The sequence below is a fragment of the Sturnira hondurensis genome, unplaced genomic scaffold (assembly GCF_014824575.4).
Source record: "Sturnira hondurensis isolate 20B ecotype Veracruz unplaced genomic scaffold, ASM1482457v3 Scaffold0004136, whole genome shotgun sequence".
NCBI classification, from domain to species: domain Eukaryota; kingdom Metazoa; phylum Chordata; class Mammalia; order Chiroptera; family Phyllostomidae; genus Sturnira; species Sturnira hondurensis.
Window position 1 is genome coordinate 8,576,423 of NW_028076767.1, and position 14,443 is coordinate 8,590,865.

At 43.0% G+C, this 14,443-nt stretch overlaps 1 protein-coding gene across 1 annotated transcript in view; it reads left to right on the forward strand.

Moving 5' to 3' along the window:
- The window catches only part of RFTN2 (raftlin family member 2), a 62,272-nt gene that overhangs the window by 28,775 nt on the left and 19,054 nt on the right, over window positions 1–14,443 (forward strand). The window contains exons 6-7 of the mRNA XM_037043690.1: window positions 3,343–3,464; window positions 4,574–4,677. Coding sequence (XP_036899585.1) covers window positions 3,343–3,464; window positions 4,574–4,677 — 226 coding nt within the window. The remainder of the gene's footprint in view (window positions 1–3,342; window positions 3,465–4,573; window positions 4,678–14,443) is intronic.

Genomic DNA, 14,443 nt, shown 5'->3' on the forward strand with positions numbered 1-14,443 from the left:
TTCCAGACACGGTGGGAGAGGTGAGCAGCAGCCCCTCCGTGCAGAGCCTTATAATAGAAATAGTGCAACACGGTTTAACAGGCATTTGTACTTACTATGCCCCAGCATTGTCCTAAGCACTCTACATTTCTTAGCTTCCTTAATCCCCACAGCAATGTTATGAGGTCGATATGATTGCTCCCCTTTTACAGATGAGGAAAGTAAGACACTGAACTATTAAGTAAGTGCCCCTGTTCACACAGCTCCAGAGGGGAGAGGGCACCTCGGTAAGCACCTACTCTTAAGCAATTTGCTGTCCTGTCAGGACTTTTATTCTGAGTAGTCATTCATTAAAACTGTAGAGAAGCAGTTAGGATTCGCATTTGTAAAAGCACCTCGTTGGCCTCATTTCCGGAGGTGGACCACAGAAGGAGAGAGTGGAAGTGGGGAGGCTGTTGCGAAGCTGTTGCAGTGGTCCACGCAGAGAGGATGGCGGAGATGGAGAGGAGTGGGTTGGCATTTGTTCTGGAGACAGATGGGCGTGAACGAAATTCAGAAAGAGAGGTCCCATCCGCGCTTGCCCTCCATTCCTCAGAGAAGGTCCTGGGCCCACCCCTGGGCAGTTTAATGCCAAAAATGACACATGGACCAAAACTACTGAAATGGAGGATCACCCTTTTTCACATTTACAGGAGTGTTGATGTCGCATCTAGCTGAGGTGGCTGTGCGAGAGCTCGTGCCCAGACACGTAAACTCTTCCCCGGGAACCCTTTAAGTCTGTGTTCTCCAGCCAGGGTCCACACACCCTCGGGGTACACAGCCTTGTGACAGGGAGTACGCAAGGTCACAGGGTAAACTTCCTCTTCGAGTGTCACCATTACTTTAAGAGGGCAGAGGGGAGAACATCGTTTCTTTACATAATATGAATATATTTTAAAAGAATGCGAAGTTTGCATGGATTTTTGAGATACAGCATTAGACCTTACAGAAACTTTGTGCCTGCCACGCACCACTGCACACTGTACCTGGAGACCGTCCTTCCTGGACACAAGTGTCCTTTCCTTTGTGATGGTGGTATTTAGCTTTCAAATACATTTTTTGGAGAAACAGTAGGTAAATGCTTTGTGACTTTTTCATATGATGCACACATGGAAAATGGCAATATTGTAGGTGGATAAAGCTGCTCTGGGCAGGAGGGGGCGCCTGCGTCTTGTCACACCTTTGTCTGTTTCTCAGCACACTAATGGGCTGAGGCACACTGGGCAGGAAGTTCTGGAACAGGTAACATTAGAGAAATAGAACTGGGGGACAGTTATTAAGTAATGTTCAGATTTATCACCTCACCCCATTACCTGGCAGGTTGAACACACCACACCCCCCAACAGTCACCCCCCACAAGACCTGCCCAGCCACTCTCTAGCTGCACTTCTGGTAGTCCTCTCTCCTGGGCAGCAGGAGTTGGCCACTGCTCTGGGAACCAGCCTGAGCCCTAAGTGAGCTACCCGGGGTCCTGGGGGCTCTGAAGTGAGAAGGGTGGACTTTGGTTTTTAACTTAAATGTAACATACGTGTAAACAGTGCATTAATTATATGTCCAGCTGTTTAAGATACAGAACATTCTTGTACATCAATTATATCCCAATAAAGCTGAGAAAAGCATGTCTATTATATCTCAATAAACCTTGGGAAGAAAGAAATGCAAAAACAAAAACGGTACAGAACATTTCCAACGTCCCAGAAAGGCCTCCTCATGACCCTCCCCAGTCGATACCCTCCATCCCGGAGAGGAGCATTGCTCAGACTTCCACCACCATAGATTATCTTTGCCTGTTCTTGAACTTTACATAGGTTGAAGTATAAAGTATATAATGAGTTATGTCTTTACACACGGCTTCTTTTGCTTAACATAGGATCACTGAAATGCACTGATATTGCAGAGCAGCGAGTTTTTCTTTTTTATTCTCATTATTTCTTTTTTATTCTCATTTTTATTCTCATTGTATAAGGCTACCACACTTTTAAACTAGAAGAAGTCAGAAGTACTAAGAAACCCCACTACTGAGAGCAAGAAAACAGATGCTGAGACATAAAAACCTATGGGTCTCACATTATCCTGTACAATCCCAAAGTAAATAGATTATAAATAACCATATTGTTATCAAAATAGATAATTATTTTTAAAATTCATATGCCCCCATTCTAAAAAAGGACTTAGGATATAAGCATCTATTTTTAAAGATGATAAGTGATACCCTACACTTACAATCAGAAAGAGATTTGATTCTTCTGGTCACTCTGGTGTGACAGTTAAGTACATTTGAAGGAAATGGAGTGTATACTGTAATCAGAAGACCATCTCCAACTAGTAAATTAAACTTCATTGGTTCTTGGAAACCACTCTGAAAAATGTAAATTCTTCATAATATTCTGCCTGAAGTGTAAATGATGTGAAAACAATAATATAATGACTTTCTCATATAGTTTATAGCCTGTTCATAAAAATTAAAACTAGATATTATATTAAGATTATGTTTGTCTTTTTTACATTTAAGATTAGTAGCTCATTTGAAAACTTTGTAGGCCTTTGTTGTCTGGATAACTATCAACTAGGGAAACTTTGATGTGACATTTTGCTATATAAAAACCAAAATATTTAACCGCATGTGACCATGGGGAAATTGTCTCCTCTTGCAAAATTGGAGACAAAAGAACTTCCATAGAATCCGTTCAGTTTGGGCCAGATGGTTGTTGTCAGCTATTCAAGAAAATGTCAAAGAGGCCCTCCCTTAAAACTTCCTTCCCAGCAGGAATTCTTTTGACAATGACTTCTGTTTAGAATCTTCCTGTCACCATTCTTTTTTTTTTAAGAATCACTGAATTAAAGAATTGTTCCGTGTTTATACTTTTTGAAGTAATCTTACCTCACATTAGTTTTAAATCACACCTGTAAATTCAAGGATTAACATTGCTGATGTTGTTTCTCTTAATGATGTAAGTAACACACATACAACATACACATCGGAAACCGAAATCCGAGGTGACGCTATTTCCAGACGCTTTTGAGGCTTAGGAAATCTACTTGCCTCTCACTGTATGACGTTATTTTATCCTGTTTTCATTATTGTTGGGTTCATGTTTACGGTTTGGTTTCAATTCAGTGAAGTATAAAGCTGTCTTGACCTCTGGAAGAATAAATAAATAAACCTTCAAAGAGGAGGAGGAGGATGTTATTGAGCCATAACGAGTGTTTATTAACGTGTATGTTTTCCTGCGTGCTTCCTACCAGGGTTATTCAAGGGTTTAGATGATCTTAAGAAACACTCAGCATTTACGACTCTTCTCAATTGTATCCTTTTCCTCAAAGGAGACCATTTGCCTAAATCTTTGGAAGGATTCTTTATCTATGAAGAAGAAGGTTCTGGAGTTCCAGGTTCCACTAGAAAAGGAAATGATGCCATCGTAGTAGAACAATGGACTGTTATCGAGGTAAACTGCAGCTTTCTGACCATTTCGCTTTACTTTCATATTTAGTTTTTCGTGTTAAAGTTCTTCCTGCCTACCACAGTGAAGTCTCCTTCTGTTTGTGCCGCGTTCGAAGTTTCCTCACAGATGCGTGAACAAACCTCTTTCAGATCTGTGAGCACTGCATATGATGTTGTGACATAGCAAAGGAAACAGCAGTGTATTCCCAAAGACTGGCATTCTGACCCAAACGAAGTCCTCTGACTCTGTTCCCTTCACACAATGCCGGGAAAACTGGATGAAAGAGAAAAAGTTCAGTCAATAACTAGTACTTATCTCTAAGCAATCAACGTGACTGACTTTTTACTTTGGGAACTGTCAAAGGCAAAAATATCCAGAAGGTGTTCTCTGGGTCAGCAGGCCAGATTGTACACACAGCACTGCCCTTCCTAATGGGAGAGGGCATTGCTACTGACGTGCACTCTGAGGCCAGAGGTCAGCATCTGAGGTGTGCAGACTGTGGGCGCATCGTGGTGTGTGTGTGCAGCCTGGCTCACAGGCTCTTCCATGGACATGTTTGCCTTTCTGGTCTTAGAAAGGTTAGAGACATGGCCCATTTTTTCAAAGAAAGTAGAAATCAGACTGAGAGTCATACACAGGATTTGAAGGACGAGGTAAAGCTCCAAGTGAAAATCAAATCCAGCTCTAAGCTAAAAAAGGCAACAGCAGTTTTAAGCGCCTCTCACCTTTCAGTCTCCAGTCCGCACTCTTGTCCTAGGTTCCCAGTCGCTAGGCAGGTGTTTCCAAACCTGTGAACTGCTTAGATCCGAGTCACCTAGGGAGTCCACCCCCATTAGTGTTTAATGCCGGAACAAAACCAAGGCAACAAGACCCGAGGAAAGCCCAAAGTTTGGAGAACAGATGGGAATGTGTCTCCACTCTGATCCCCAGTGTTTCTAACTTGGTTCAACGGTTAGAAGGCAGCAGTAGCAGAAAGACTGCACCCCGGTGAAACTGCACTTAATAGAGGGTAAACTACCCCCTTCGGAACACCCTCCGTCCTATATTGTAATTGCTTGTGTAGCTGGTTGTCTTTGCCATCAGACTGGGAGCTCTTATGCTTGTTCCCGCAGGGCTGTGAAATCAGGACGGATTACGGCCCCCTGCTGCACACGCTGGCGGAGTTTGGGTGGCTGCTGACCAACGTGCTGCCTACACCTGTACTGAGACACGACAGGTAGTGCCAGTCTCCTTACACACTCTCTTTTAATTCTGTAATGCAGTTCCTTTTTTAGGTAATCTAACTTAAGTGCCTACTTAATGCCTACAAAAACTGAACTTTCTATTCTGATTTCATGGGTCTTGGAGATCAGCAGATCTAATCCCCTTGCATTGTCTATATACAAGCTATTCCCCCTCCCAAGGGCACATAAGTTCACCAGGCAGAGCCACAGCAGGGACACAGGAGGCTGCCTCCTGACTCAGGGTTGCTTCTGCACGGACTCAAGATGCTGGTTCTTCCCTCGAGTGAAAAGTGAGTCCATATAAATCTGCAAATAGAGAAACACAGCCCACTCTGCAGGGTCTGTGGGGCTGCTCTTCTGCTCTGCACGGGCGGGCAAAGCTGCGCTGGCCCAGCACACAGCCAGGGCTCAGCCACAGGCTGAGAGGCCAGGACGGAGTAGGCAGCACTTCGCCTGTGTCCATCCCCGGAGCAGGGGCTTGTCAGCTGTTTCCACTAAAACAAATGCCTATGTTAGAACTAAAATATCAACACTTCACTCATACCAACTTTTCCTTTTCTCCTTTTACTAATTATCCCTATTTCCTTTCCTGAGAAAGAAAAATTAAGGTGTACTTTTTTCTGAGAGAGAGAGACCAATTACATCTGTATAGAGAGCTCCATCCCTTGGACCCAAAGGTGCCCCCTCTGCCCTATTTGGCATCCCGAAAAGGACTGACTGTGGGGCTGTCCGGCCCAGGGACTACCTGCAGAGGACAGCACAGGCCCACCCAGGCTTCCCTTCTGGCAGAGTCAATAGTGGTTTAACATCCCGAGTAATTATCATGTGTAGCTGAGGAAGACGACTCCTCCTTCCTCAGTTTTGTCCACCTTTTCTGGTTTTTCTAGCTTAGCAACTTACCAGTATCCCAAGGTGCCTGCAAACTTTAACACACATGTGATTGAGAACCTGACTAGTGTGGTTCAGTTGGTTGGGTGCTGTCCCACAAAACCAAAGGTCACCAGTTTGATTCCTGTTTCTCTCCAACTGATGGATGTTTCTCTCTCACATCAATGTTTCCTTCCCTCTCTTTCTCCCTCTCTTCCCCTCTCTCTAAAAATAAATACAATATTTAAAAATTTTTTGATTGACATGGCTTTATAATAAAGCCACACCTTCTTCAAGTGGAGAGAGGGATAAAGGTGGGTACAGAGTTAATGTGCTCAAGCTTTAAAAGGAAGGATTACAAGTAAGCAAAGCAATTCATCTGCTTTTCTTCTCAGAGATCTATTAGTAATTTTTCAAACTGTGAGAGACAACTCCCTGAAGTATTATTTCCCATCTTTTTAAAATCCATGGCATACCTAACCAGATCACAGCACAGCAGTAATTTTCAGGATTTTGTCTTCAGACCAAGCAATGTGAATCCCCCAGGGAGCCCACCCCAGGGGACAGTCATGAGCTTTGGGGGTACAAGCCAAGAATCTGCATCTCACAAGTTCCTGAAGCTTATTAACACCCTGAATAACTTGGGCATTTGGCTGTCTCACCTTTGTGGCAGTTCTCCTAGGAGCATATGTAGGGCAGGTGTGTCAAACTCATTTTCATCAGGGGCCACATCAACCTCTTGGCTGCCTTCAAAGGGCTGAATGCAATCTCAACTCCTTAACAGTTGAGGAGTAGTTACATTTATACAGTCCTAAAATTATTTCAGCCCTTTGAAAGCAACCATGAGGCCGATGTGGCCCCCAGTGAAAATGAGTTTGTCACTCCTGATGTAGGGTGTCATTTAGCCTGTTATAGTTAATGCTTCCTAAAAGTGCTCCGAGTTCTGAGCCTTTCATGTTCCTTCTCCTCAGTGAAAAGCGTATTTATCACTCCTCCCTTGCATTCACTCAGGGCTTCGGCTCCCATGAGTCTAAATATTTCCTCAAGTGACATGAATGACTGGCTGGGCACTAGATTAAACAAAGCCCAGCGGGCTGGATGCTAAACCATGAACACTGGCTGGGACTTCTTCATCATCTCCTGCTTCTGGTTGGTTTGGTAATGCGGATGGGACTGAGATCAAAGGTGGGAAAGGAGAGGTCCAAGGATGTGAAGGGGGAGGGGGGCCCAGAGCCACATTCATCTTAACCGCCTGGCCCTGCATGACAAACTGCGTAAGGTTACAGGCTGTCCCCAGGGATTAGGGGGCCCACTCGAATGAGGAGTAGCGACCAAGGCACTATGGGGTCACAGTGGACCTTCCAGGCCCTCCCCATGGAAGCTTGTCTTTGTGTGTAATTAAAATAGCAAAGGGGCTAGTGCTGGGCTGCTTGTTAAACTATTGATCATGACAGCAAAATATTGAACACAATATAAATATCTGTCAGTAAAAACTGGTGGAATAAATTATGGACTATCCATACAATAGATCATATGAAGCTGATTTGAAAATGATAATATAAATCTATAAATATATTGTCATAGAAGTCTCTGTTGATAATTGTTGAGTTTTAAAAAAGGTTTCAGGTCAATTTCATAGTACAACACACATTTTTTTAAAGTTTATACATTTTTAATATATCTAGCAAAACTCTGAAAGGCTGCATAGAAATTCTAGTGACTTCTGGCCAAGATGGAGGGTAGGTAGATACACTGTGCCTCCTCGCACAACCAAAAGGACAACAACAATTTTAAAAACAAAAACAACCAGAACTGACAGAAAATCGAACTGTATGGAAGTCTGACAACCAAGGAGTTAAAGAAGAAACATTCATACAGACCAGTAGGATGGGCAGAAACAGGCAGCTGGGTGGAGAGGACTCATGGCAAGGCAGCAGCGGGCAGACCCAGCGAAGTGGTGGCTGGCAGAGCCTGTGGTCCCACATTTGCCTGCAGATAAACGAGGAGGAACAACTGAGGAGGGAGACAGACCTCGCAACCCGGAGTTCCAGCACGGGGAAATAAAGCCTCAAACCTCTGATTGAAAACACCTGTGGGGGTCGAGGTAGCGGCAGAAACTCCTAACCTCACAGGAGAGTTTGTTGGAGAGACTCACAGAGTCTTAAAACGTACACAAGCCCACCCACCCAGGAATTAGCACCAGAAGAGCCCAATTTGATTGTGGGTAGTAGGGGAAAGGACTAAAATCTGGCAGAGAGTGGAACATGTGGCATTGTTCCCTCTCCAACCCTCCGACCGCTCCCCCACGTACAATACTACAAGGCAGCAATGTGGGTTGTCCCACCCTGACAAACACCTAAGACTCTGCCCCTCACTACAGAACAGGCACACTGAGACAAAAAAAAAGTCCCAAATGAAAGAACAGATCAAAATAGAGGAAAAAGTAAAGGCTATCAAAACTGAAATAAAAGAAAACGCACAGGGAACCAACAGTGACAGGATGGAAACAGGGACTCAGATCAATGGACTGGACCAGAAGGAAGAAAGAAACACTCACCAGAACAAAATCAAGAAACAAGAATTCAAAAAAAATGAGAGGCTTAGGAACCTCCAGGACAACCTTAAATGTTCCAACATCCAAATCATAAGGGTGCCAGAAAGAGAAGAGGAAGCAAGAAATAGAAAACTTATTAGAAAACATAATGAAGGAGAACTTCCCCAGTCTGGCAAAGGAAACAGACTTCCAGGAAATCCAGGAAGCTCAGAGGGTCCCAAAGAAGTTGGACCCAAGAAGGAACACACCCAAGCACATCATAATTGCATTACCCAAGATTAAAATGAAGGAGAGAATCCTAGAAGCAGCAAGGGATAAGGGGACAGTCACCTACAAAGGAGTTCCCATCAGACTGTCAGCGGATTTCTCAAAAGAGACCTTCCAGGCAAGAAGAGGCTGGAAAGAAGTATTCCAAGTCATGAAATCCAAAGACCTACAGCCAAGATTGCTCTATCCAGCAAAGCTTTCATTTAGAATGAAAGGGCAGATAAAGTGCTTCTCAGATAAGATCAAATTCAAGGAGTTCATTATCACCAACCCCTATTATATGAAATGTTAAAGGGACTTATCTAAGAAAAAGAAGATGAAAAATATGAACAGTGAAATGATAATAGAGTCACAACTATCAACAACCAAACATAAAACAAAAACTAAGCAAACAACTAGAACAGGAACAGAACCACAGAAATGGAGATCACATGGAGGGTTATCAGTGAGGAAGGGGAAAGGGGGAGTGGGGGAAAAGGTACAGGGAATAAGTAGCATAAATGGTAGGTAGAAAATAGACAGGGGGAGGTTAAAAATAGTATAGGAAATGTAGAAGCCAAAGAACTTATATGTATGACCCATGGACATGAACTAAGGGGTGGGGTGAGGGAAATGTGGGTAGGAGAGGGTATGCAGGGTGGAGGGGAGCGAAGGGGGTAAAATGGTACAACTGTAATATATTGACAATATAATATTAGTTTGCTAGGACTTCCATAACAAGTACTACAGACTTGGTGGCTTAATATTTATCATTCTGTTTTTCTTTTTTAAAGTTTGATTTGTTTATTTTTCAAATCTGCTCAGTCATTAATTATAGTCTCTTATTCTTCAATCAGATTTTTATTCATTTGTTTTATTTCTCTAAACATTTAAGTCTTTATTTTGTATCTCTATGTGTTAATTTAACAACTGAAGTATGTGGGGATTTGTTTTCTTAAATGGGGGATGGGTACATGATTATTAAATTGCTATTATTTACATCTTAAGTGTAATCCATCATCTTTTATATGTATTCAACATTTGATTACAAAAACAACACCTTTTTAAAAGAAAAAGCAAAGAATATTCCCATCAAACTCCTTCCATTTTCTGTAACCCCAGCAACACCGCCAGGAGTCAAGTCCTTCTCCTTCTGAGCCCTCTGTGGGCGGACCTGGTGCTTGTCCAGCCTCACATTTCCCTCCGCACTTCACCTAGAACGCTGGGCTGAGTGCGGGTTGCACTCACACTGCTGGGTTTGAGTTTCTATAAAAGAAGCTATAACTCTCAGTGGGGCAACCATATTTAGAAAGTAAAGGAACACTCTTCATTATTCATCACATAATTTAAATAAAATGTTTTTCTATGGCAAAGCTTTAAAAAAGGAAATTCTAGTGAGTGGTTCTTGGAATTATGAGCAGGGGAAAGGGGAAAGAAGGGGAAAGAAGGGATTTCTACTTGTTCTTTATATATCTTTTATGATTTTGCTTTTTTACAAATAATACCTGTTTATTCTGTGATTTTTTTGAAAGAAAATTTTTTTAATTTAGAGTCAAGTAATAAAAAGGTGTGGACTCCGTGTATAGTGTCTTCTGTGAAGGAGCTTGTAGCTGGTTAAGCTTACATACAGTAGGTCACTAGGTTGGGTTGGGACAGGTCAAGTTTACATGTCGTGTAGTATAATATAGTAACTACCAAGGGCTATACGTTCCATAGAAGTATTAAAAATCAGCGAGTCTAGACTGCCAATATTGGATGAAATCTTCAAATAGTAAAGAGACTAAAAGGCAGTAGCACCATTTAGCAGGGAACCCCATTTAGAAATCTGCTTTTGACCCTGGGTGGAAGGTAGCAGAAACACGTATTTTACCAGTAATTGCCCTTATGCAACAAGGTACACTAGAGCACACAACGTCAGCTGTTCTTTTGTATGCCGGGGACATTTTGCAATGTTGGTGTTTGCTTTGTTCCTTTACATTTTGTAAGCTGGGTCCTTCCAAGTGCCTGCAAGGTAGGCAATATAGGATGAAGGTTAAGGTTCATTGTGATGTGATAACAGAGATTCTTGGTAAAACCTGTTTATCCTCTGTGTTTTCATTCTTGTTCAAACATGCTGTCCCTGTGACGGCCTCATGCTGGTCTTAGCTGCTTCAGTGTACACAAAGCAGGGCTGACTGTCAGCCATGAAAACAAAGTACCATGCGTGGTTCACCTTGGTCCAGGTGGACCATAGAGCCTGGAAGTTTTTAGTCTCTGAAACTAGAATGGTCCATTTTAATTACGAATCTCATTTTAATTAGTTTCACCATCAACTAGCTGTCATGACTTTGGGAAGTCACCTGCCCTCTTTAGGTCTCAGTATCCTCATCTGGACAATGATACAATAATATCAACTTTACTGAATTGTCATGATGATTGAGTAAGATCTTACATGCAAAGTACCTATGAAGGACCTATGCCTAGTAGACCAATAAATTAAAGCTCTTACCTGGGACCCAATCCTTTGGCAGAACCCAAGTCCCTAAGAAGCTGAAACCAACCAGGCAAGGACAACTTGGCCTGTTCTAAATCACTGTATTTTAGCAAATGTAAATAGTATAGCTCACTCTATACAAAATCAGCACTGAGCATTACGAGCCAGGAAAAGAAACAAAAATAAATAACAGCACTATGAAGACATGGGCTTTACATGTGCGGTCGCACCGAAATGAGCACCTGCCATGGCCCTTCTCCTGGAGCCTGCGTGTCTGCACAAGGGGCTCAGAACCACTGCCAGTGACCGCGTTCCTCCCTCCTGTTTCTGTCTCTTACACAATAGTGTCTTGAACAATTTCAACTCCCTCCTTCTCTTCTGTTACATAAGCCATAAGTTAAATGGTCTATTCATAAGGTATTTTCCCCTTATTTCTTTCATTACTCGAATATACCCCATTATCAGATCACATCAGGTATTTTCCCTGTGTTTCTAGGGTAAAGTTCTTGCTTCATTATCCTAGGCAATACCATACCACCAGTGTTTAAAGCTGTACTACCACGGAAGCATCGCAATGTGGCAACCTGGTATCACCCCATTGTTCCAAGATTACTGTTGTCAGCCCTGAAAGCATTCCAGAATCCCTTCTTGATCATTATCACTATATAATTATATGGATGGGCCCAATTTCTTCTTTTTCAAAAAATTAAGGTGAATATTGACAATCTCTTTAGGGAAAATCTGGTAGAGGATCAAATTAGCCTAACTAGTGGCTAACATTACTGACCTTAAAATAGTCACAGGAACAAGCCCTGGCTGCTGTGGCTCAGTGGATTGAGTGCTGGCCTATGAACCAAAGGGTTGCTTGTTCAATTCCCAGTCAGGGCACATGACTGGGTTTCAGGCCAGGTCCCCAAGTGCAGGGTTGTATGAGAGGCAACCACACATTAATGTTTCTCTCCCCTCTTTCTCCATTTCTCCCTCTCTTTCTCTCTGTCTAAAATTAAATACATAAAATCTTTAAAAAAAAATAGTCACAGGAACAAAATGGAAGTTGGAGCCAAAGTTCCCTCTAAGTAATAATGGGTGAGGGAGGCAGCAATGTGCATTTCAACAAGAATCCAAGGTGATTCTAATGCACTATCAGTAACACCGAATTATGACCTTAACCTTGAGCAAGAAAAAAATGTTAGAATCAAGCAATACTTTACTGAAAATATAAAAGCTTGGTCCTTAAGGACAACGAGTAACAAAAACAGAAAAGGTCTCCTCACTGTGATGTCAGCCCCCATTCCCCTCTTCCATTTCCTGCAGCTCCTTCAAAAAGCACTCCCCAGCCTTGGCCCCACAGCCCTGAAGCACCAGAAGTCTCTGTAGTTATTTGAGACACTTCAGTGCACCGATCATTTCCTCTAAATCCTTGAGTGGCGGCAGGAGTTGCATGTTCTATGCAGTCGCGGGAGAGGCAAGGGTTTCACGGATGGCCCTTCTCATGCACTTCTCTTGCCTGATTTAAGCTCTGTGCAAAAGCATTGTGTAATTCACCGCTGCAACCTAAACTCACAGTGACCTTGCAGTGAGCAGTATTTTGATAAGGCCACCTTTTTAAAAACGGTCCATTTGTCTACTGCAGCTCCTTCCAGTAATCACTCTTCCTCATCTGAACTTAAAGTTTTAGCATTTTGTCAGGGGGAGGAGTTGGGAGGGGCGGAATCGAACAGTGGCCGTCTGTGTCTTGCACACACGCACACTGATACCTGAGAAACAAACTAGGGCCACGAGGCAAAGGAACTTTAAAACTACACATGTAGCTAGCTACAAAGGTGCGAGCTAAAATTTAATTTGGTAATTTTGCTTTTAAGAAGTTGATTTTCATTTCATATTTTATTTCCAAGTGGCAATCATTAAGCCATGGCAAATAAATAATGTGCAAGATGATATATAACTAATCAGAACATACAAAGCAACCTAACAGTTCCGTTCCCTCTAGTGTAATGGATTTTGAAGCCATAACCAAAAGCTTTTGGTGAGAGTATTTTTAGCTCACAAGTGACTAGGCAGTTGCAGATAAACCGCTCATTGGAAACCAGCTCCATTGTGTGCAACTTGACTCACACTCTTGCATTTTATTTCAAAAAGAATGTTTCTTCAGTTGAACTCAAATTTTTATTGAGTGCCTGGTGTGCACAGGCAGTATTTTACCCACTCTAGGGACAGACTCTGGCTTCCAGGAACTCATAATCTGCTTGGGGAGAAAACGCAGTCACAGATAACTAATGCAGAGCAGATCGTGAGTCCTGCAGTGGGGGTTAGAGTGAGTGTTCTCAATGAGGGGAGAGAGATTGCCCCAAGGGGGTGAAGTTAGTTACGGTGGGATGAGGAAATCTCACATATCACAATGGTTTGTGGTCCTCCAAAGAGTTCACAGTCCACAAATAGACTGCATATCTTAGTTACTACATTTTAATGCGGGAGGGAGAGGAATGAGGGGGAGATACCTAGAAAGGCTCCCTGAGGAAGCAACCGTGAAAAAGAGCTGAGTGTAAGGCAGATGAATGTGGTGAAGGACAGAGGAGAGTAGGCCCGCGAAGGCTACAAACAGAGCTTCCAAAAGCGTCTTAGAGAGGAGAGTGTTCCTGGTGGCAGGTAGGGCAGACCAGAAGGAGCAAACAGCCTTCATCTCACTGGTCTGTGTACAGCGGCTGCCGGGAACACCGCACAGAGAAGGCTCCTGAGACCGGAACCCCGCAGCAGAACCGGAACCAGGTGACCGATCAGGGACGCCTGCCGTGCGCATAGAGGGTGGAAGCTGAAGTATTTCCACCTCTGGCAAGTTCTTTCCTCTCTCTGGCAACCGTAAGCAAAAAAGCAGCCGGGAAAGTGCAGGATATATTCAAGGAGAAGTGAGTACAGGTAAACGAATTCTTAAAAACCTCTCCTAATTTAAAACTCATAAAATTCAAGACTGATTTTCCCAAAACAATAAATGTGAAAGGGAAGGGGACATTGTTATCAGATGTAAATCTACAACCATTCTCCACATATAGAAAATGCATCAATTACAAATGTGCGCAATTACAAACACTGGACAAGACAGAGAACATTGCTGGCATTTTAGAAGCAGCCCATGTATTCCCCCGGCACCCCCACTCCCTTCGCTCAGGGGGACATTATCCCAACTGTAAGACAGTCACTTCCTCGCTTTGCCTAATAGTTTTACTGCTTACGTATACATCCCTAAACAATGCAATTCAGTTTTGCCTGTGTTTAAATTTTATGCAAATGGAAATATATATTCCCTTACGCATTGTTTCTTTCATTTAGCGTTGTTTGTAAGACTTCTCCATGTTGTTGTGCATGGCAGTTTATTCCTTCACTCTGCAGCCCAGGAGCCAGCTCCTCTCCCGACGCTGCTCTGACCGTGATCAGGACTCCGGGCCCACGAGGGTGTTTCTCAAGGGTGCGGACCTAGAAATTGCTAGGTCACAGGTCAATTCTTTAGCTTTATTACAGACACGCCACTCTTTACAAGTGGAATGTTGAAGTTTACAGTCTCAAGAGCAGAATATGAGCGTTCCCACTGCCCCCACAAAAAAATATCATCAGACTTGTAAAGGTT